The sequence below is a fragment of the Echiichthys vipera genome, assembly GCF_963691815.1.
Source record: "Echiichthys vipera genome assembly, chromosome: 9".
NCBI lineage: Eukaryota > Metazoa > Chordata > Actinopteri > Perciformes > Trachinidae > Echiichthys > Echiichthys vipera.
Genome location: NC_139834.1, coordinates 21913145 through 21937731, shown reverse-complemented (window position 1 = coordinate 21937731; position 24587 = coordinate 21913145). Strand labels below are relative to the sequence as shown.

Sequence of the window (24587 nt, the reverse complement as noted above, 5' to 3'; positions counted from 1 at the left end):
TACTTTTCCTCAGTCTTTGTGCCCCTCCCTCTGCCTGAGAGGCGGACACATCCCCGCCTTGACAGAGCAACAGAGAGGACAGAACATTGCAGGCAAAGGTAGGAAAAAAACAACAACAAAAAAGAAAAAGAGGAAACAGGGAGATGGAGCAGACAGAAGGAAGAACATTTAAACAGAAATGTACATTAAAGGGTTAGAAAGGTTAGAAAAATACAATATTAAGAAAATTGGAACAGCATTCGCATATTATTAATGTTTTTTGTCTGCCTGAAATGGTGCGATCATTTTGCTTTATTATTATTATTTTTATTGTTCAATCATTTATTTGGCATTACTCAAGAATTGTTCATCGGATCTACTTCACATTCGGCAGGTGTATTGCTTTGTGTTGAATTTGGTGCAATTTTGCCAGGAGGTGGAACAATAATAACTAACTTTACATTTTGGCAACTCTCAAGCCTAAGTCTCAGATTCTGGATCCTGTAGGTCCAGAGGAATCCATCCATATAAGCCCAGCTCAACTGGTGATTGTAAATGATGTGGTCTTGAACTTTAACAGGGTTCCCACGTGTTATTAGGTATAATGAAATTCAACCACTTTTCAATTTTAAAAGCTGGTTGGATGAAATTCTAGGACTTAAAATGTGTATTTTGGAGAAAGACATTAGAATTTTTTTTTCCGAACCTAAAAATGTGACTCATGGGAACCATGGACAGATCAGTTAAAATTTCCCTGCTAATAGACGGCTGCAAGGAAGGAAATGGATGAACACTAAACCTGTTCTCAGGGTACAAGCAGCTTTAAATAATTCATCTATAATCTGTTATTTAGGATGCTTGGGTCGGACTCAATTCATCTTTACCCAGGGAAATTACATTATGCCTATTTATACCAGGGGTTCTACTTTTTGGAATAATTGTACACTAATGTGTATAAGCAGCATACATTTCACCAGAAAAAAACTGGATAAATATATTGCCTTTCTCTTTGTTTTAAGAACTTTTAATTGACATTAAGTGCTAGAAAAAAGTAAGAAATGAAAAGAGAGGATGGAGAAAGACAGAAAAAAAGTTAAAGGACACTCACTTCCTGATGAGGAAGAGAGGCGTCTCTGATTGGTGTAGGTGCTACTGGCAGAGTGATTCTGCGTGGTTGGCGTCTCTGGGGGCAATGGAGGAGGCGGAGGGGGTGTCGGCGTCGGGTTGCTTGAGGGAAGAGGAGGCGGAGGTGGAGGTGGAGGAGCTGGGGGCGGGACCAATTCCTCTGTGGTGCCATTCTCTGAGCTGTGGGTGGGGCTGTCCGTAGGCTCTTCCAATAAAACGGAGCCCTGATTGGAGAAGAGGGAGGGACATGGCAGAATTAGTCATCATATTTTCTAACCATTAACTTTCTCCTAGCAACCACATTCTTGTATTTCTCTGTTAGCCAACATTTGGTCACTGATTACACGGATGTGACAGGTTGCCCTTGAAGTGATAATGTCCACTTGAACAATGATGATTACAACCTCAAAGTTGTTTTTTTTTGCCTTCGGTATTCAGTGTGATTTTTGGATTAATTTTCTAGGTGTTCTTCAAATTATTTATTTGTTGATTAAAAGTAATCAATTAAATACTAAACAGTGAGTGTGAATTAGTTTTCCTGCTTGCATAGGCATGCCGGTTGAAGCTCCTGCTGGGCTGTTTTAATTCTTTCAGAGACTGGCGAGAGTGACAGATGTGTGCAGCCCTGGTTAGATGTGTCCTCCCTCTGCTTCCTGCCATCTTTAATCAACTCATAAAGACATAATACCCTGTTGCTAATAACAGAGCTAATATGACCTAATCTCTAGGGGAAACTCTCAGGGCAAACAGTGGGAAGAAGCCATCTGTCACTGGAAGTGATAGTGCTTTAACCCCCACGCCCTGCTTCCCCCTCCCCAAACACACACGCGTCCGGCGCGCTCTGAAAGCGTGCCATAACTCTGCTGGAAGCAAGTTAATGGGCCGTGATATTTAACTCGGCCCCCGCCCCTTCCTTAGTTCTTCAGACGCGTGCTCGTCATTGTTGCCCCCCTTTACTTGTCAAACCCCCCAGAGAGTTAGGGGGAGGGCTGTGTCCAGATGGGTCTTGGCAGCACGTGCCGTTGCTCCCGTTGATTAGCCGGTCCATCTGCTAGGGTGCCTCTGAGACTAGGAGGGGCCCCACTGAGACCTTAATTGGCTCAATGTGGATTGTACCCATATCACCCAGAACGCCCCCACTACTGACAGCCATGAGATTATAAGAACACCTCTCCAGGGACATTGATGAGAGTCTAACAGAGTCTAATCATTCAGCTGCCTGTGCAGCTATGTGGCAGCAGGTGGTTTTGTGGCCAGGATTCTGATTCACTTTGTGAAGCTTTTTGAGCTATTTGATTCAGTAGCAGCCTTATTAAAATGATTATTTTACAATTTTCAAAATAAAAATGGCAAGGTGCATTCAATTGTATATGTTTTGAAATCTGAATCAAAGGAAATAAATAGTCCCAGCATTTGTGGTAATGGGAAATCACTGAAGAAATGTGAATATTTTCCCCACATAAAGTCTTGATGTCAGGGTTACATTAACCTTGTGCAATTTTACATCCATTTATGTTTAATGTGATCTCATAAAATTTCATTTTGTGGTTAAACTCCTTAAAAATAGACACACATTATGAGGATACAAAAGCTGTTACTAAAATAAGCTGATAAATACAACAGATTATTGGCTGTAGAAAGGTTAAAATGCAAGATTCAGTATTAATGACGCCATCATGCCTGGGAGTTTGTTCCATTGTAGGTTCTTTGCCAGTTTACACAACAGGGTGGAGGCTCAAGAGGCAATGGAAATGAGGGAGAAGTTTGCATCAGCTGGCAAACAAAAGCTCAGGAGTACACGCGACTATGTAACATGCTGAATGACTTAATGCACAGGCAAATAGTGCAGTCATTGTGGTAACCTAATGCCAACACACCATCACTCCGCTAAACCTGACCCTGAATAGGACCTTATTGAGAGCCCTCACAACCAGGGCAAAGTATATTAACCTTTTACAAACCCAATACCAGTATCTACTAGTAACAGCCAACATACTTTTGTTTTGAAATGTTAAAAACACTTTGCTGTGAAAGTTAAATTACATAGCAGTACATTTTCTAAATGATCTTATGAAGAAATTCACATTAGAATATCAAACATTGTCTCAAATTAGCTGCTACCCCGATGAACGAAACTGCTCCAAATCAAAAGGACATGGCAGTTTTGTGGTCATTACCATTTACAGCTTTTAAAGAATGGTGGCATTTTACTTTTCATCAGGTGAATGCTTGTTGGTTTATGGTAATGAGGGTGGATACAGAGAAATACATACCCTTTGTTGTGATTAACTTTCCATACATAGCAGTTTACAGTAGTTAAAGATATATAATTGCAAAACTATAAGACAAGCACAAGATGATGTGAGGTCCCCTTAATATAAGGAACATATTGGCCATTGAACAGATTATGTATCCATACTGCAGAGATCGCCCTTACCTCCTCGTTGGGCGCCATGCCTGTGCTCCCTCGGGGCTCGGCCGTGTTGCTGCCCAGGGCCTTGTAGTAGTCCCCAGTGCTGGGCTGCTTGCTGAAGCTCCTTGACTTCCTGTTTGAATCCACCCGCCGCAGTTTGTCGTGGTTTTCTGCAGGAGTCAGCTGCTTAGGAGATGAAAAAAAAGAGACTGATTTTCAAAACGTTGTTTTTATTAGCCGAGTTATGATAAATTAAATATCAGCCAATTTAGATAGAAAAGACATAAGTAAGATATGTTGTCATTTTGGTTTTTAGTATCTTTGAATGTTTGAAATTATTTGAGCTGGAATGATTAACCATTTAGTCGATTGAATTCGAATGTCAACTGTTTTGATGTTTAGCAAACATTTCCTAGTTCCAGCTTTTTAAATGTGAGGATTTAACACAATTCTCTATCTTATGTGATAGAAATGGAATATATTTTGGCACGAAAGTCATCAAAAAATAAATAAATGAATAAATTTGAATTAAGAAAACAATTGGCACATTAATCAGCAATTAGAACAATCCTTATTTGCAGCCCAAAGTAAAATTAGCTACACATTACAAGGTAGTACATTTGTCATTACAGGAAATGGAAAAAGGTAAAAGGGTTTTCAAAGAGTTCATTATGAAAAAGATAAAGCAGTTACATTTTATCTTGTATTAATTTGAAAAAAAGAAAAAAGTCAGATATTAAACGTGATTCTAAAATTATAGTTGCCAACATGATTTGATAATTTAATAATTTGGTTGACAAAATAAAAGGGAGTTTTAGAAATACTGAGTGGTGAATGGCAGGAAATGGTTTTAATACGACTAACCAGGCTTTTGTCATTTGTGGGACAACACACAGTAAGACATAGTTATAGCTTTTGCCAGATTAGCTCTCTCGTGTGACCAAAGCAGCCTTATTTGATTAACATAACAAGGCTTAAGTTCAGTTCTAGTAATACATCAGCAATGTTTAATGTAAAGACTGTGAAGCGACAGAACATTAGAGTTCACATGTGGCTTTCACACCAATGTAAGAGTAACCCTTCTAACCACGGAGCAGGGTGAGAGGTCACTAACTTGACCCTTTCACTTGAGCACTCTCACTTTCCTCTCTGACATCTATCTCAGGCAACTGGTTCTGTCATGGTGTATGTGTATCGAACTCGTGTTTGCTCAAGAACTCGTGTGTTTTGTATCCGGATATTGGAGGTAGATAAGCTCACTAGACAATTCTTTTCATTACCTATTAATTTATTGTTTTCTGAATGAATGAATCGATTAGTTGTTTAGTATATAAAATGTCAAAAAAATGGTGATTCCCAAAGCCCACAACTCAAAGATGTTCAGTCAACTGTCATAGAGGAGGAAAGAAACCACAAAATGTTCACATTTAAGAAGCTGGAATCAGAGAAGTTTGACTTTTTTCCCCTAACAAATAACTGAAATCGATTAATTGATTAGCAAAATAGTTGGTGATTGACTAATCGTTGCAGCTCAAAAGCGCATTCTCATTTTGAGAAGCTATAATTACTATTATGAAGAAGTGTTCAGGTAATTTTCTTAATGCAAAAAGCCCAGCATTAGCATGTAGTACTTGGCTAAAAAAACTTTGCATTAAATCTGAAAGCAAGCCCCCTTCCTCTGTATATACCAGAATTAACCGTGAAAGCTGCCAACTACAAGCAGGCATTGTTGTTGGCTTTGCCTTTCAAATCCAGGGATGGGAATTAGACCTGTGTTCCATTTACATGTAAATGCTTACCAGCACGCCATGACCGCTCATAAAATCAAGACTTCCGCCTCAGACGTCAAGCAGATGTCCAATGTTCATGCATGAAATAATTGACAGCTGACCTCTGACCCCACCTCCATTTGTGGTGTCATGTTCTGAGTTCTTATAAGCCTGTTTTGTGTTGTTGACTCATGTCTGCTGTCAAAGAAATGGTCCCTGAGCACTCATCAGGTGGGAGGGTAATGTGAGCAGGGGAGCACTACAGATGGTTTGATTGTCATCCTCTGGGGAGGTGGGCCAACAAAAGCAAATGTACAAAGCATTTTAGCTGCCCCCTCCCATCACTCACACAGATGTACAAACACAGACCGACTGCCTTTCCCCCCATTATACGGATCTGTCTGTCAGCATAAAGTCATTGTTATATATTTGTTTTAACGACCTAATGTATTTGTATGCATTATCAAAGGTTGTTAATCCTTGTTGCGGCTTGAAATGGTTCAGCACTACATTTGCATGTGGTTTCGCAAAACCCTTAGATAGTGAAAGGTGATACACAAATAGACTGTTTGCCCGTATTAAAATGAATAAAAAGTTACTTGCACACAAAAGAAAGTACACAATTAAAACATGAAAAGATGCAGCACATCGTTGTTTGGCCATATGGCAGCTCACATCTCCAGAGACTAAAGATTAGCCAAAATACAAAAAGCAATTTGTAAAATCTGTTCCGTATCTGCAGCCCAAACTTCTTCATGACGTCACTTTAGCCCGGTTAAAAACAAAGCTTTCTTGCTTCTCTTAACACCTTACCTTCGTGTTAAGAATCCTCTCCTACAGTTCTCCTCCAGTCTGGACAGAGCCTCATCCACAAAGCTCAGCGGAGCACAGAGAGTAGCTGTCACCAAATCCAGAGTGTCACCTCCTCTCTGCTCAGTGCTACGCCTGTCACTCTACCTGCCCTCTCACTTTACCCACAGGCCTCATCAATAACCTATCGGCCGGCCACAGCAGTGGCAATGATGTCACCACCAGATCGCAGACCAACCACTCCCCAACCCTGCCCCAGTGGCTCTTTTTTTTGCAAAAGACAAAGACCCAGGTGACAGCACTAAAGTATCTCAGGCTTTAGGAGTATTGGAATAATCTACCCTTCAGTTCCCTGAATTAGCAGCAGAAAATATACTAATCGCGGGAGAAATTTTAATGTCCAAGTTTTCAGGAGAGCCTATAGTAGATCTAAAGAACAAAAAACACGAGGCAAAGTAGTCATTTGTTTGGCTGCTGCACACGAAACATTTGAGTTCTGTCAAGGCAAATTCAGACAAATGAGATGAGAGACGCAGCAGTGGACAAAGTCTTTACAGAAAAAAACAAACTTTCACCAGGCTGTTTTAGCGGGATGGTAAGATTTAAAAAGATATGTTTTCTACAAACTAAGCTGTAATACATCTACATGTTTGGTGAAATTGGTCCATCTGATTGGCTGTGTCCCTGGATGAGGTTACTGTTCCCTGTTACTATGACGCCCATGGTAGATTGTTTTTCCCAGTGTATATGGACACTGATCTTAATGGTGCATTTGTGTGTGTGTTTGTGAGTGCATGTGATCTGAGCACTGGCTTTTGTTAAATTGTTAATGAGGGCGAGCCCCGGGCTGGTCACCTGGGTACAGAGAGGAGAGGGGGTGGCACTAATTAAAAACCTTTTTCCCTATATGGGTGATGAGCGTGCACACACACACACACGCACCCACCCACCCACACACACACACACACATACACGCACACGCACACACACACACACGCACGCACGCACGCACGCACGCACACGCACACGCACACACAAAAGCTCACCCTGGAGACAGGATACTGTCACTTTATAACATCTAACAACAGCTGACTTTGTGACTTTGCATGGCAGATCTATACACATACAGCCTCTGTCTGTCTGTCTGAACAATAACTGCATCCAACGAATGAGTTGATCTTTATACTGTACTTCTGCTTTTAGATGAAATGATACAGCAGTGATGGCCTCTAATTAGGGTGAATAAGATATTTCAATACAATTACTATGCAAGATAAAAAACATTTACATATTTCATGTAATATTTGCTTCCATCGTACTTGCAGAAAATAAATACCAACAAAAGAGTCGTGTCTTGCTATCATCATATTGTAAGTTATGGCAACAACCAATAAGATATAAATTCTTCATGAAGTGAAAGTGATCTCTCAGATTGGTTATCTTGGTCGTAATTACAACGTCCTCTGAACAACTCAAACAAAAGTTCAGTTAGAATAACTTCACAACCAGATTTAATGTACTTCATAGCAGGACTGAAACTAATGTTGATGCCAGCTTTAATTGCTGCTTCTTTAAACCCACTTTTGAGTCATCTGTAGCCAGATTAATTACTGGAATTAACATCAAACCCATCACAACCGTTTCATGTGTCAGGCCTGCCACGGTAATGAGCATGTTTGTTAGCCTCGTTAGCCTTGCTAACACAATAACATCATTGTAAGCACCCAGACAAGACACATTGTTACACAAGAGCAATAGCTCGACTGATTAGACACAAGGGAAAATGGCCGCTAATGGCCAATTTACCCTAAACAGCCCGGTCCTCCTGCTTCTTTAGGACTGTTCCATATCCCTCTTCATATCACAAACTCAGCAAAAAAAAGCAACAGAAATGTTCACAAAACTTAGGATATCTATGCATGTTTGAGCACCAGTTACCTTACTTAGTATACGGTTATGTGCTGTTCATCATCTCATATAGGAAACACACTGCTACACTGTATATTTGCTCATCTTAATACTATAAATAAATAAAAAGGGACTCCCTTCTTACTATTTCTGCACAGTGAAACAGTTCGAGGGGCAAACGCAAACGTCTGATTTGCAAACTTTTCTTTTTAGTTACAATTGTGACATATAACTTTGTCATAACATTGTGCCTTGAACTTTGACCCCTTTGCTCATATTTGTTGCAAATGATTGTAGGTCAGAATAGCCAGAAAAGCAAGATGGCTTGAATATTGCAAAATCTGACTGGGTGTAGTAGGACATCCTGGTATTTTTGGCATACTGCATTTGATATACTATGTAGTGGGCACACCAAATCTTTAACTGGCATACTAAATAATATGATAGTATTGGTATTTGAACACAGCAGCATGTTACCTTGCACAGCAGTGGCTTTCCCGCAAATTGAGTGAGAATGTGGGCTCATCTGCTGTTTGGTCCGAAAGACCAGTGGTTCAGAGGAGTTACTGGCAGATAAAGGTGTGGTTGAGGTGTGCGTGTTGGCCGACCGTGCAACAACAATGACAGCTTATAAAGAGGTTAATGTAGATACTGAGATAACATCAGTTATATCCAAACTGGAGAGTATTTCTACATTAAAAGAAGAGCAACAAATGGCAATAATGGCTTTTCTAGATGAAAAAGATGTTTTTGCTCTTTTCACGACTGACTTTAGCAAGAGTTTGATAAACAGTTGGTCCATCCAACCAACTGACAGGTATGTTTTGAAAGTGTCTGTCCTTTTCCAATCACCTTCCAATGACAGCTTTTTAGATGGTGCTGTGTAACACACCATGTGCCAGGTTACAAACAATGATCCAATAAAACATGTAATTGTCAGGAAGTCTTTGTGGGTTTCCCTCTTAATAAGAAATCTTTGCAAAGCTTTGAGGCTCGACTTTCAAAGAGTGTCAACTTTTCACCTCACCAGCTCTGTCCTTACCTTTGTCTTGCTGGTGCTGCTCTCCACGTGCCGCAAGTTGCTTTTCACCTTTAAGAACTCCGCTGACGTCGGCTCCTGAGGGGGCGTAGGTGCTGGGTAGCTCGGGGGTGGAGGGGGTGCTGGTGGAGACCGTGGCGGAGGCGGGGGTGGATAGGTTGGTGGTGGCGGGGCCTTGGAGGTAGCATCAGCAGGTGTCTCATTCTTCTTGGTCACGTCAGAACCAATGTCTGGGTTAAGCATATCCATATACGCCTGCATGTCTGAAATGCCTGACTCTGATGCACCTGTGACAAAGACGGGGCAATTAACAAAACAAAGCGTAACCCTTTCAACATTTACTTTTGTTAATACACCATTCAAACATGAATGAGAAACACGAGGTACTCTAATGATGGTCCACCTCTCCATCCAAAACAACTATCTGCACACAGACCACTAGGGTGCAGCACCAGTATACCATGCACCTGTGACACAAAACAGAAAGAAGCAATCTACTGCATGATGTAAGCTCTACTTCAGTAAATAGCTAAGGTTTCCACCATTGCTCAGATGCTATATTTTGGTTGAAGCAGCAGACAAAAAACAGCAGTCGAAAATTTATGGCTAAATGATTGAAGACAGCAAAGCGTGTTTCACCTACAGTAACTTTTGGATTTTGAGCTTAGATGATAAAAAGATGTAGTTGACTGTTGAACTCGACATCATTTGATACTTCAGAAACAGAATGTAACATTTTTGGGAATTAATTTAATGACATATGTCGTACATTTCTATTCACCTTATCGGTTCACTGTAGAAAACCAAACTCTTAAGTGTAAAAGTGTCATATTTTTACAGACCTGTGTGTGCGACTGTGTTCAGGTGAGCAGGAGGGCCCCGTGGCATTGTTAAGCTGCTCCTTTTCTCCCCAGTGCTGGACTGGCTGGAGTTGGCTGAGTCGTAGTTGGACAGGGAGCTGGATGGTGAATTGATGTCAAAGTGTGCTGTCTGGTTGGCAGGGGGCATGGTGGTGTTTGGGGACGAGAGGCCTGAGTCCGGCTGCTTGTATTCCAGGTCCATTGAGGGGTCCCGAGATAAAACACGGTGCTCCACACTCTGTCAAAGAATGCAGTTTGTGAATACAAGCATCATTGTATCGTGTTTTTTTTTAATCGTTGTTTTATTTACATGTAAAAGGATAGTGTTATTATATGATAGATAAATTGGTTAATATGAATTATCTACTTATTCATTCATCAGATCTTAAATCCCACTACCTGTCAGTCCCTCATGACTTGTAGGAAGGGAACAGCTTTATGAGTTTAATTACTGCACACTAATGAAACATCTCACAGCTGATGAAAAAGGCTCTGGGGCCCTCTGCTTTTCCCACGCTGAGGGACTCAGTTGGCTGAATGTCCCTAATGGGAAGAGTACAAGAGGGGGGAAAATTTGTTCCCCACACACCACAGAGAGTTCACTGTGGAGGAGTTATTATTCCTCTCACCACTTGGAGATTTCAGTCCACTGTTTATGAAGTGTTAATCGCTCTTGTAATTAACAGAGGAAAACTGATGTGAGTCAAGGGACAAACAGCGACAGCTGCTGCAATCTGCACAGTCTTGTTTCTTCCAAAATCGCATTTTTGACTCTGGAGGACCGACTGAGTAAGAATTTGAATGATTAATTATCATATTTGGACTACAGTTTAGTCATAAAGCACTATAGCAGACATGATAACTCTTAATTTCATGCGGAGTGGGATGAAGTGGAAGTTGGGGCATTTGTGCTGTTAATAAAACAAACAAGGCAACAGTTCACATTATGTGCTTTATGAATACTGTATGTACAGTATACTGTATGTTTCTTTGTTTTAATTAGAGTTCCCATCAGACCAATTAGTGTATGAAAATGCAAAAAACACATTGGTATGACATATGACCCCAGTTTGACAAGATGATTGCATAATACTTCAGACACTGCTGACACATCAACACTGAAACGCCCAAGCTATGGTTTCAAACCGTCGTGGCTTGTGACCCCTTAAAATGAGGCAAAGTCTACTTATGACCCTCTATAACAGGCTATGGCACTGGTAAAGACGTAATTATAAACAGAACAAAGATTTTTCCTTATTGGATAGTTTCATCTAGAGATTTTTTACAGACCTAACAAAAATGAAAATATCCAGATTTCACAAAAACAGTGAAAAAGCGAAACACAAACATATTACAATTTTTTTAAATTCTTATGTCTTTTATCATCTTGTGACCCCCCAGATTCATCCGGCCTCCCATTTGGGGTCCCAGTCCCTAGGTTAGGAACCACTAACCTAAACGGTTGCAGTTGTTTTTGCAGAACAAGTAGCACATAATTCAGTTAAGTTTTAGGAAAATCCAGTCCAGTGGAGTTCCTGATGTTGAAATAATAAAATTCTGTGTTGTTGTTAATACCATTAGATATATAATTCTTTAAAGGAGTATCCAAGGATTTGTTAAAGACAGAATGACCTACACCTAATTTCTTTCATACTTATGGTTCATTTCTGGGACGGGATTCAAAGTTTGTGTTAATTAAAATACTTTGATCCTCACGGATAAAGTCCCTCTGGGCTTGGCCCTGTCCACATGGAGGTTATAGTTGGTCAGGATGCACGGCTGTGTTACCATGTTCTCCACAGTGCGCAGATACTTGGAACACTGAGAGTGGCCATTGTATTCAGCCAGGTCTGCTGCTGTGAAGCCGTCCTGATCCTTGATGCCCAGGTCCACCCCGTTGACCACAAGGATCTGACAGCACTGGAGAGTGACACGAGAGAGACAGAGAAAGTGGTCCAAGTCAGATATGAACATAGTGTCAGTCAAAGTTAAAATCTAAAAATACCCTGAACTACATTTGAATTAGTTATTAGACCTCACTAGGAGGATGCAAAATATGACATGATCAGTCACAGACCATCTAATTCATAGACTAATGGACACAATATTGCTCATAACTCACTATTATAGGTAACAGGAAATTAAATATCCTTCATGTATAGTTGATATGCTGTAAAAATGTTTCCTCTTGCTCTTTAATGCAAAGCATTAATTAATACAAAGCATTTCTGGACCCCCCCCCCCCCCCCCCCCCCCCCCCGTCAAGTGCCAGGTGGAAGCCAGACTGAGCTGCTAGTTCTCAGACTGAGAAAGCTTTGTGTTGCCATATTGATTTGCGTTTGAGTTAGCTTTCTAATAAAGTAGTAATCTCCAGGCCTAAACGTGGGCCAGCACTTTGCAATTCCTTTGAGTTAAATTTTCAAACCCTTCTTATGCAGTGCAAATATCAGGCAAAAAGCATTTCTCTGTTAGATACATCCAGCTTGTGCTGAAACAGCTGACTGACCAGACTTGGGTACCACAAAACATTAGTCAAAGTAGAAGGTGGTTGGGGTGGTGGTAAAACCATAAGCTAGAGAACAATCATTCAAAACAGATGGTTAAGTGTTAAACTCTGTATGGACATGTGAGCTCCAATAATCACAATGCTCTTACATGGTTTACATGAATATTGTTTACCTAATGTAGTTTTTCAGGCTACATCTTCTGCACACTACAGAAGAAAAAAAAAAAACCCACACACATACCTCCAGTTCACCGTTCTCTGCAGCATCGTGAAGCGGTGTCCCTCCCCAGTTGTCAGTGATGATCTCTCCGCCGTGCAGCAGCAGCCAGCTGAGCACCTTTGCATGTCCACGACTGGCTGCAAAGTGCATGGCCGTGGCCCCATCACTATCCCTGTCCGTCAGGCTGATCTCTGTAAAGCTCATCTTCAGGAGGGAGGGTAACGACACAAGTTAAAGTCATGTCCTAAAACTTCAGAATTAATTAAAGCTGCTTTTGGGGCTTTTATATTCCAATAGTAAAACCCCTTTCAGGGCACATTTTTTAAATAAACTTTTGTACTCTATTTGATAAAAAGATTTGTTTTACAGTATCCTGATATTCCAACACACCAGCCAGACGATAACAGTGTTGTGGCCCATCTGGGAAGCAGCATGCAGTGGTGTCATCCCGTCATTGGCTCTGATGCTCGGATCTGCCCCACAATCCTTGACCAGGTATTGGACGACCTCCAGATGACCCTCCTGGCAGGCCAGGTAGAGCGGTGTGGCACCATTCTTAGTTTGGGAGTTGACAACACTGTAAGGAAGTTTTAAACAAAATAAAGTGACACGTGGAGACCAGATATCTATGATACCAGTTGTATCTGGCAACCCGTCCTTCCTTCATCACTAAAACCTAAATGCATTTATATAATCTACCCTATAATCAACACATATAAATAGATAGATACTTACAACTGTCGGATTTCAAATGCAACCCACTGATATTTCAGTGGCATGCTGGATACAGCTTTATAATATTGTGGTAAAAACATGTTTGACCAGATAAAGGTTTTACTAATTTCATGTCATAACCACAATTGCCTAACATACTTGTTTGTAGAGTATCTTAAAAGGCTATTAACACAGAAGCAAATATAGAAGTGAAACCCTGTAATTGATGTAATTTGTACACACACTGTATATTTATACTGTATTTTAAGTAGAATGAATGAATGGACACATTCATTACTTGCAGAAAACTTATTTTCAGGCCAAATAAACTAAAGAGGGTAGCTTGGGTTTCAAATGACAATGCCACATTTAAAGTAAATGCAAAACTATTATACTGAAAAAAACAAAACTATCCAAAATCAGATCGCTCCGTCTTTAGAAGTCTCTGGTCCATCTTTTGGAAGTAAACTGGAAGTAAACTGAAAATGGAAAGATGAAAATTTACTAATAATAATGGATATTAAGGAAAGTAAATTGTATTGAATGGATAATTCCTGAAGCTTTTATTTTTCGTTTTTTCTTTCTCAAAAGTCTCAGTTTGTCGTTGGAGCAGCTAATAGCCACTAAAAAAAGCTGTCTGCTGTATTTTAGAACTGGACTAGATTTTGTTAAAAAGTTGAAGTCAGAATAGAGTATTAGTCCGGTTATATTTTGAAAATAAAGATATCAAGTTAAATTAAAGGATGTATATAGGAAACTTTATACATCCGTTGCGGGACTAATAAAGGAATTCTTCTTCTTCTTCTTCTTCTTTCTAAATATAATCTATATAATATAAATTATCTGCTGGGAAGTGTTTCAAAGTGAAACCTTTGCATACATTACTGCTGCTGTATGCAGGTTTTCTAATGCGGTGCCACAATGGAGGCTTGTCTCTTTCCTCTTACAACTCAGATCAATTTATTTAAAATATCCACTCATAATTATCCCATAAATATTTGTGTACTCTTCAGGCACTTCAATCAAATCACTGTTTATAGTCTTTTAGCTGACAAACCCACTTTTATCTGAAAGGTTGGATGTGTGAATGTAGGCTGAAGGCAACAGGACACTGTCACAGGTAAACATCCCTTAGTCAGTGTAAACATACGGTTATTTTGAGAGCAGACAGCAGTGAAGATGAGCCAAATCCCGCTCCCCTATTTCCAAAGGCCCTTACTCCCGCCTCCCATGCAAAAGCCCAATCAAATGCCTGTATCCCTCCTCGTCCCAGATCTTTTCTGTCACAGTGGGAGGTCAGAGAGTGAACACTTCCCCGCTAAATCCCATAAGGTGGAGCTTTATTTGGACCCTGACAAATGAGCAATGAGTCTCCTAAGAGGATTAACGCTCCTCTGGCTTTGCCCGACTTGCTTTGTGCTTAATGAAGGTTTGCATGTGGCCAAGACAGACTGAGTAGGTGGAGAGGAGCAGAAAAGGTGTGGGAAATGAAAGGCTGGTCTTAAGTGAACAGGCGGATCTTGTAGACACAAACATGACCCTGCCAAACTTTCCCTTGAAAGATGTGGCCCAGTGCCAAAACTCTGGTGACTAACGACCCTGCGTTAAAATAACATGTGGATTTCAATATGTTCTGGTCCAAATATTGTCACATAAGGTTGTATCTGCCTATGATCAATGAGGTCCTACTCTGAGACCGAAAAGAAATTCTTAGAAAACTTTTTTTGTAGAAATTGTAGGTATACCAAATAAAATTAAGCCTTTCTTTCAGAAGAAATGTTAGAATAAACAATGGAAGTCTGGCGCTAGAGGGAAAAGTTCCAAGTAAAAACAAGCACACTTTAAATATTTCAAAATACGAAGGGGAAGTAATGTACGATTCTGTCATCAGGAAGTGGGCAGACAGGTAAATTATTTATAAGTGTAACCAAAGTGGGCTGAAGTTGGCCTGCTCACTGGGGTCTACTCTGTATAGGACACAATCTTTCATTTGCCATAAATTCTAACCACAAACGTGAGTGAAAAAGTTGGGGGTATCTGAGGTAAGACTGATACAATTCTAACAAAGCAGATGCTGCCTTTGTCACCACTCCAGTGTGAAAAGGCTTGAACACGCCACTAAAGAAGTGCTTTTGGAGAACAGGTGTAGATTTCAAAGAGCTAAGAAAGAGGTTAGCCTTGTGTGACAACAGAGCTAACAAGTGGCACAAGGGGTGCTACCTCGTCAGTCACTTTGTCACTCAGAGGAGGAAAAACACTTTAAAGTAGCAGACATTTGATATATTTCCAGTTCAGCTCTGACCCCAGTCATTTTCTGTACACTGTCCCTTCCTTCCCCTCATGTACACAATAACAAAGACCAAGGTTATCTTCATTACTAGCAGAGTAATTGATGTCACACTAACTGTCTTCTTGCCTGATAGAGGCTTGTTAGCTTCTCAGTTGCCTTTCCTGTCTAAATAATGAATAATGTGGGAGAATTTATGCACTTTTCTTACTCAGCTATGTGACCAAGTTTACTGTGAATGAAATATTTGACATATTCAGCGTGGAAATTGAATGATTACATAATACGCAGCTCTTATTTTTATCTTCTTTTAGAGGCCACACCCGTTGACAGTAGAGCCCAAAATCTACACAAAGATCCAATACAGAAGTGCCACAAAATGCAGTTTGCAGAGTGGCCACTAGGGACGGGTTTCATAATAGAGCAATTTCACATTGACCCCCATGTTATATAGGCTGTTTTTCACAGCATAATTAAACCTATTTAAGGCCTGATACAAAAAAAACATGCTCGTCTTTATATGTATCTGTATGCTATGTCCATTTTTTATACAGTCTATGGAAAAAATACAAAGCAGACAACAAAAATGTAGGGACACACAGAGACATTCGATGAATAAACCACTTATGGGCTGAAGTATGTTTCTCACTAATGCCTCACATAATCAAAACTAGTTAAAATAGTGTTCAGCTAAATACCCATGCCAGTTTGTCTAGTGGGGTTTTAAACCTGTAGAGGAACTTATAATCATAAACTTCATAAATATAAACTTTAAGAATAGCTCATCTAAGGTTTCAACTTAATAACAATACTCTACAAAGTGTAGAGTTGTAATACTGTGGGCGCTCTGCACAAATCTTAAAATGGCACATTACATTTCCTAAGTTTAAACCTCTTTTTGTAAATGAGAACAGAGAGCTGTTTTTTTTATCCAACTTGTACCAAGAAGTTAAGAAGATTAGTGCTGAAGAAAAAAATGTGCAGCCCAGCTAGAGTGAAAAACTCTACATACCTATTTACTTCCTCTCCATGTCTAAACTTAAGGCTGAACGCCACCCAACTTCAAATCTAACTATTCAAAGCTTGGAAGACTTCTAATTGAATTGTTGGTGAGCTGCTACATGGATACACAACAAGCATCAGGTTGACTTTAGAGGCTCATACAAAAGAAACCTCTAACATTACCAACACAAATGACTGTCAGACAAGAAGCAGAGGACATGCATATCCTTCAAACACTCCTAGTGTTTAACAACCACCTTAATCACTTCAATAAATCATCTTTATTCATATATATATACTGTCTTATCAATGCTAGCATTGAAGCTTTTTAAATATAATAACCAGGATATTTGGATACAGGATAAACTGCCTCATGTATAACAAGATCTTTTTTTGAAGGTGAGGAAATGAATGCCATCCATCATTCATCATTTGCAGCCGCTTGTCCCTAACGGGGTTGCGGGGGGCGGGAGCCAATCCCAGCTGACATTGGGCATTAGGCAGGGTACACCCTGGACAGGACACCAGTCTATCGCCGGTAATATAGAGACAAACAGAGACAACCATTCACACCCACATTCACACCTATGGGGATTTAGAGTAATCAATTAACCTAACAGGTGCATGTCTTTGGACTGTGGGAGGAACACGCAAACTCCACACAGAAGGGTCCCAGCCCGGATTCGAACCAGGAACCCTCCTGCTGTAAGGCCTGAGTGCTAACCACCACATAAATTATAAATTAATTTCATTCTGGACCTTATTATCCGTTTCAATTGTAAAGTACATGTTCCCATTTCAGCAACAGTTTTTGTAGCACTTTGACACACACACACACACACACACACACACACACACACACACACACACACACACACACACACACACACACACACACACACACACACACACACACACACACACACACACACACACACACACACACACACACACACACACACACACACACACACACACACACACACACACACACACACACACACACACACACACACACACACACACACACACTCTTTTGTGTATCAAGGCTATCAGCAGAGGCACAGCACATGAGCCTGTTGGTTTTGGTTCTCTGGGATGGATGGGCGAACAAGCTCCCAATTGAGACATAGCTTATAAATCTAACAAACACTAAATTATTGGGGAACAAAGCTGCATCTGTGCTCTGCCAATGGTAACACAAAAAGGCAGATTACTTAATGACTATAGGGGACTTCTGACCTGTGCACGTCATTCAAAAGAAAACTAATTTGTTGTGTGTCACCTATAATACTTTTATCCAAAAATGACAACTATACAATTAAAAAAATCAGATGGAACCATCTCAGTGGGCAGTGCAGGTGTGGTTAAGGCAGCATTGGCCTTTCAAGTGTTACCTAACCCAACCAATGAATAGATGTGGTAGTCTTAGGTTTATTTGTGTGTTTCAGTGGTTGCAGTTGCTCTGAATGCTGTCAAGAATACATTTCAAGGGGGAACTGTTGAAGATCCTTGCATTCTCTTTCTTGGAAAGGTCCGATTGGATAAAGATAGATACAAACACAATGGTACCAAACCTTAATCTTCAAACCAGCCCACCAGCCATCAAAAATTTTAGATCGGTCAAAGCCAAAGTAGAAGTATGAGGTCTTGAAATAGATGGTATAGCTATGAGGCTGAAATAGAACATAAAACCATTGGTTTAGTGTGATGCTTCAAAAGACTTCAAATGTACTTTGTGTTGTTTTTTTTCCTGTTTACTACACATCAGTCAGTGTTTGTACTGTTACCTCTGTGCAGCAGCTCCCTCATCATGGTGTACCGCCAATAGGATGCCAGTTACTAAAGTGATGATGTAACGGAGAGGGTCATGTTGTCTTTGGGATTTTTCAAGCAGAACAAACGCTGAACTATCTAATTAGCTCCTAAAACCTGCTGATATAAATTTGCAGCTTGTAATAAACCCTGAAACAAGAATGCTATCTCTCTTCTGCAAAGTTCAATTCTGAACAATGCCCGAGTGACTAGAAAGCAGCCTCGCTATTCAAACAGATTTGTTTTCCTCATAATCTTATCGCCGGTTGGCGCTACTGTGTGTCGCTTCTGTGTGTCGCTTCTGTGTGTCGCCGTGGAGATGATGGTAAACAGCAACAGGGGGAGCGGTGGTGTTGAAGAGTGAATGGGGCCCAGCTATCAGGGAGCTACCATGTCCCTGAGGCTCATTAAATTTTCAGCAGCTATGCACCTGTCTGGGGTGCAACCACACAATATTGGAGGTGGAGAGCACGAGGTTAGTGCCTGAACAAGCTGCTCGCCCTGATCGGGTCATCAAAGTCAAAGTCATTCAACAGACAACGCTGCTTAGCTTAAAGTCTAAGTCGTCAATTAGTTACATTTCTTTTTCTTTATGGAAGCAGTTGGTGATGATTGTTGGTAGTTGAAGTAGACACCAGCAGAGCGAGCATCCATCAGCTCAGCAGTTATCTCCACTGTTTATTATTTTATAACCAGACAGGTGTTGCTATCAATAACGCTAAACTGAAAAACAAACCAAGCAAGGCCAATAGTCTCGCCTCCCTAACAAAAACCAAGCGGGAGCTACTTGTGTACTGAATTAAATTTAATATCACAACTAATTTAAGTTTAAAAAGCATTAATTGTGTACAACTCCCTGTAGGGCGAGACCAATTACCAGCCATAAAACTGGATTCTACAGTACCTATTAATTCCCTGTAAATGCCAGTTAAATGCATGTGTATGCCGTGCAACAATGCAACCATATATTAAAAATATCTCTTGATTGGATGAAATATAAAGAATCGTTTCTTTAGAGCAGCTTACACATTCCCTCAGTGCTAACTTTACTGACTTTAACTGCTGCAATTAACCCCTAATCATCCCACTCGCCCACATCCCACTTAGCCACAAATCCCTGTGACTACTTGTGACAAAGGGTATTCACAGTGATCTGATGATAATACACTATACATCAGAACTGCAGCCCACAATGCCAATGCTACATATTTTCTCATATCTCAACTGGTGGCTCAGGCTAGGTGTGTACTGAATTTGACCAAGGAGCTTTGCAGTGTTCCTTTGCACTCGATATTCTTGATACAGTCACCATTTTTAGACATTTGGTCAAAGTTGCGTAACTTGAATGCCGGGATGTTGTTGCTGCCAAATGTGCACATACATTTCTGCATCATGATCACACATCTTATCACAGTCAACACCAACTTCTGGTGTTTGCTAAAGGAAAAACCTACTAGCTAAGTAAATTGGAGTACGTTGACCCTGACATCCTGTCCTTGTGCTCAGTGCGGCTCCTCAGAAAAGACAAAGCCTCACCTGGTGTTATCCTCACAGGACACTGGTGGGTCTGACACTGAACTGATTAGGAATGATATTCATCAAGGAGTGCACACACACACACACACACACACACACACACACACACACACACACACACACACACACACACACACACACACACACACACACACACACACACACACACACACACACACACACACACACACACACACACACACACACACACACACACACACACACACACACACACACACACACACACACACACACACACACACACACACACACACACACACACACACACACACACACACACACACACACACACACACACACCAGCATTAGTCAATCGATAAACATTTTTTTTTTGTTGTGGCCATCATCAGACATCAGATCCTTCCCCGTAGATATCTGCTACCTGGACAATAACCGGGACTACAGTTTTACACTATTTTTTCTCTCCAGGTGCTTTACTGCACTGTGTTTAGATGGATAACAGAGTCTCTTAGTTTAGCTCTCACTGTGAACCTTTGCCTACGATTAGCAGATAGATTTTCTAAAGCATGAAAACATAGCCAAGAGGAGGTGCTAGTTTTCTCTCAGACCACTTGAATTACAACATGCTGAAAGATTATTTGGGATTTTTGGCCGAAGAACATCAACAATTAAACTTTCTACTCCAGCTTTAATGACATCACCTTGTGCTCTACGATATTGTGATAGGCATTTTTCTTTTTTTATGATGTTTTATATATAAAAATAATTGCATTGGACCTAATTTTGCAATTGACATTGCAGGTTGGTCATCAAAATATATATATATTATATATATACTGAGCAAAACTCATGTGTTTGGTAAGCATCTGAAAAGAAATTAGGGGTGACTTGTTGACCTTTGAAATCTGGTAGATAATTTATCAATGTCAGACTGCTAAAGTGAGTCTGAAATTTCTATCTGAACAGTGGATCTATTGCAACCTGTTTCAGTTACAAATAGTAGGAGGAAACTGACAAGATCTTACAAAAATAAAAGCTGCCTTAGCCCAAAGGCTAAACTACACTGAAGTATTCACACGTGAAGGTCAAAGAAAGAGAGATCGAAAATGTAGTACTAGATGAGAGGGTTGGATTAGGTATGAGAGTTTAGTTTTTATATCCTGCTGTATTTGTCATATAAATAACTATGATAATGTACTTATATATGGATTTGAACGGTTTATCCTAATATATGAAAAAAACTCAACTTTTAGTGCACTTGAGTGTCTCCCAACCCACAAATGTGAATTAAGTGAAATAAGACAACCCAACCCCTTCCTTTGTCACATGCTGGCTCATTAGAATATTTATACAGCATATAATATATATTTGCCTTCTGTGCACAAAAGATCATTAAATCTTTCTAAAAAGTTGCAAAATTAAATCAATATTAGACAGTGGCGAGAAGAAATCAACAAATTGCAAATCACTGACGGATCAGATTTTGAACGCAGTGAAACAAAGCTTACACACCGCTGCAAAGTAAAAACCATGTTCCTCTTACTTTGGGCTGTGCCCCAGTAACAGTCGGAGAGAGGGCAGGTCTCCCTTGGCAGCAGCGTAGTGAACAGGTAAGGCGCCTGTATCGGTGGAAGCCCCGGGGTCCACCTCGCCACTCTTCAGCAGCCATTCAGTGATCTCATGGTGACTGAAGCGAGATGCAAGGTGGAGAACGGTGGCACCAGAACTGTCCCTGTCCTGTCAATCAAACAGAAGAGGAACAGAGTTGGAAAATTGAGTTTAAAAATACATTTCAAATGTATTTTTTTTCGATTAAAAAGGTGATAATCCAAATAATTTCAGATATTTAACCACACCACCATACTAAAAATAAAATCGATTCCATTAGAAAATTATACAATAGATGCAGTACAGACTTATTTATTAATATGCACACTAAAACATGTACTGGTTGGCATCCAGAGACCAAAACTAGCAACCTGTAGCTATGAATGACTGGTGCTGCTCCATCACATCATTTAGAAATAAATAAAAACCATTTGTAGATCACTGTTGCTACTTTATTTTACTGTGTTCACTGTTGAACTTAGGAGAAAGGGAATTAATCGTGGAACTCTTTGTGCTGGATGAATGGCTCAAATACGCTGTTAATACAAGTTAATGTATTGTTTATATACAGCATGAGTCTGCTGGTTAATTTAGTTAAATCCTGAAAGCTCTTTAGCCACAGGCATTTTTTAACCAGAAAACAAGTCCTTGCTTAGCCCACGTATAAACGCTTACCTTGTCTGTGAAAAACACGCAACATTCTCCATGAGAAAACTTTATCTTGTAACCTTTCTAAACAGCATGGACTAACAATTGCACTTAGACTTACAGTATTATCAGCTGAGCCAGAAAAAGAAAAGAGAATACGTGAGACATCATACATTTTGTAACTCTCTCATCCAACCCTGACTCAAAATTATTCATTACTTCTCTTCTACTTCTATTCTTTGTGTCAGGAAATGGACAAATAGCTAACACGGATAATAGAAGACTGTATTTGCATTCTCAGTGAATAGATGTGTATTAACACTAAAGTCTCATCCACAAAGAAGGCAGTGGAGTGCCTCATATGAATTTCATTAACATCATATAAAATAACAGACTGCAGTAACACAAAGCAAAAGACACAATGATGAAAAGTGAAAGCTAGCACTGATAACACATCAAGTTGATTGCACTGCAAGTGGTAATTGATAGGTTTCACTAAATGTCAGCCAGGTATCTTATCAGTTAGTCAGTGGGGCATTCTTTGTCACTCTTCTGCGGTCCGTCAGGCAGCAGAAGTAATGGAGAAATTAGATGATAGAGCAAGCTCTTATTACTGCATTTCAAATATAGAATCAGACTTTACCCTGTTGACTGGGGCTTGGCACTTGTGTTTGTGTTGTGCTAAATTGTTTTAGAGTATGAGTAATACAGGTCATCTCTGTGGCTTAGTCTTTAGCACTGTCGCCTCAGACTAAGAAGGTCTTAGGGATGAATCTGACCTAGCTGGCTGGATCATGCCCGTGTGTAGTTTTGTCTTCCTGTGCAGGCTAGATGAACTGCAAAAGCTAAGAGGCGAGTAATTGTGAATGTTGTGCGATAGACTGGTGACCTGTCCGGAGTACCTTGCCTCTCACTTAAAGCATGCGGGGATACCTTTCAGCATGCCCTGCACGTGGGTGTAGACACTTAATTAACTATATTGTGTAAGAGAAAAACAGTATATAAAAATGCTATAATTAGAGGCACACCAGACTTTAATGGCTGTAAATAAATGCACATAAACTTAGTCCAACATGAGGGTTTTCTTCAGAGAACACCAAGGCACAACTGTATCACAGCTTTTACTTGGACTCCTTCAAAATGCCTGCGGACATTCCTTTCCTGATGTGAATATTTTGCATCATGCCACATGCAGGAAATGGAAATGAGGTAATTGAGTCATCAGGGCACGATGTAATCATGAACGTTTGCCTTGAAACATCTCACCCACTATCAAATCAAACTACATAGACGTTATGTATTTATATACAGTATGTGCCCTTTGTAAGTTATAATAAGGTTATTACTTTTGCAAATCCAGTTTTGCATACATCATCACCATGGAGACATGAGGCAGTGCAGCAAAGCGGTTTAAACTGAAACTAAAACAGGAGTATTAAGGTTCTTTTTCTCTGTTTTCAGTCAGACTTCTGTAAGGTCATGATGTTTTGATGTCTCTTAAAGTCTTGAAGCTAAATCTGTTATTGGTGCATTTTTGCGACTTTTTTGTAACTTTTGTTATCACCAAATTGATAACTGATCACTTCTCAAGATGAAAGGGTTCTGTTGATGCAGAGCAGTCACAATGAGTGGATTAATGATGTCATGATAAGGACTAAATCATATTTATTGGCCTCGTGGTCAACTAACCAGCGTCTGTTTGAACAGCAACACAAAAACAACCAGTCAAACCAGAATGGTTATCGAACCAACGCCATGACCATCTTGTTGTGAGGCTCCAGTGCTGGTCATTGAGCCACCGTTGACTTTTATTAGCACAGGTTTAGTGTCTCATGATGGTCTCAATGTTGTTTCATATTTTCTAACAGATTTGGCACGTCTAAAGCATGCGGAGGCTAAGTTCCAGGCATGAATACACCCTATAAACCGGACCCTAGTTGGTGGTGAGGTGTGTGGGGTTGGCAGGTGCTGATCCACAGCTGGTAAAAGGCAGCCAGGTGAGAGGAAAGACAGAATTAGGCGACTATCTGCCACACTTACGTTCAACTAAAGTTCATGACACTCACCTCTGGCCGGCATCCACCCTGGGTCAGCAGCCACTGTAAGCAGGCCAGGTTGCCGGTGGCTGCTGCGTCATGCGCCGGGCTCGCCCCGTTGTTAGCCAGGCAGTTACCCGGCAGTCCTGCCTCCTCCACCAGGAAGCGCAGGCAGGTTAGTTTCCCGGCTCGTGCTGAGTGGTGGACCGGTGAAGCCCCCAGCACATCCTTGACGTCGCCGGTGAGCTCTTTTTGCGCTAATTGTACTTTCAGAGCCTGCACGTCCCCTTGCCTCGCGGCGAGCAGCGTCCTGTCCCCCTCCACCACCAT

At 40.5% G+C, this 24587-nt stretch overlaps 1 protein-coding gene across 1 annotated transcript in view; it reads right to left on the bottom strand.

Annotated features, from left to right (window-relative positions):
• The window catches only part of espn (espin), a gene marked incomplete at both ends in the record, with an annotated part of 41745 nt that extends 17158 nt beyond the window's left edge, over positions 1-24587 (bottom strand). Inside the window, 10 exons of the mRNA XM_083920089.1 lie at positions 4-57; positions 1088-1328; positions 3542-3700; positions 9047-9330; positions 9886-10141; positions 11692-11823; positions 12651-12833; positions 13020-13206; positions 21509-21702; positions 24288-24587. Coding sequence (XP_083776215.1) covers positions 4-57; positions 1088-1328; positions 3542-3700; positions 9047-9330; positions 9886-10141; positions 11692-11823; positions 12651-12833; positions 13020-13206; positions 21509-21702; positions 24288-24587 — 1990 coding nt within the window. The remainder of the gene's footprint in view (positions 1-3; positions 58-1087; positions 1329-3541; positions 3701-9046; positions 9331-9885; positions 10142-11691; positions 11824-12650; positions 12834-13019; positions 13207-21508; positions 21703-24287) is intronic.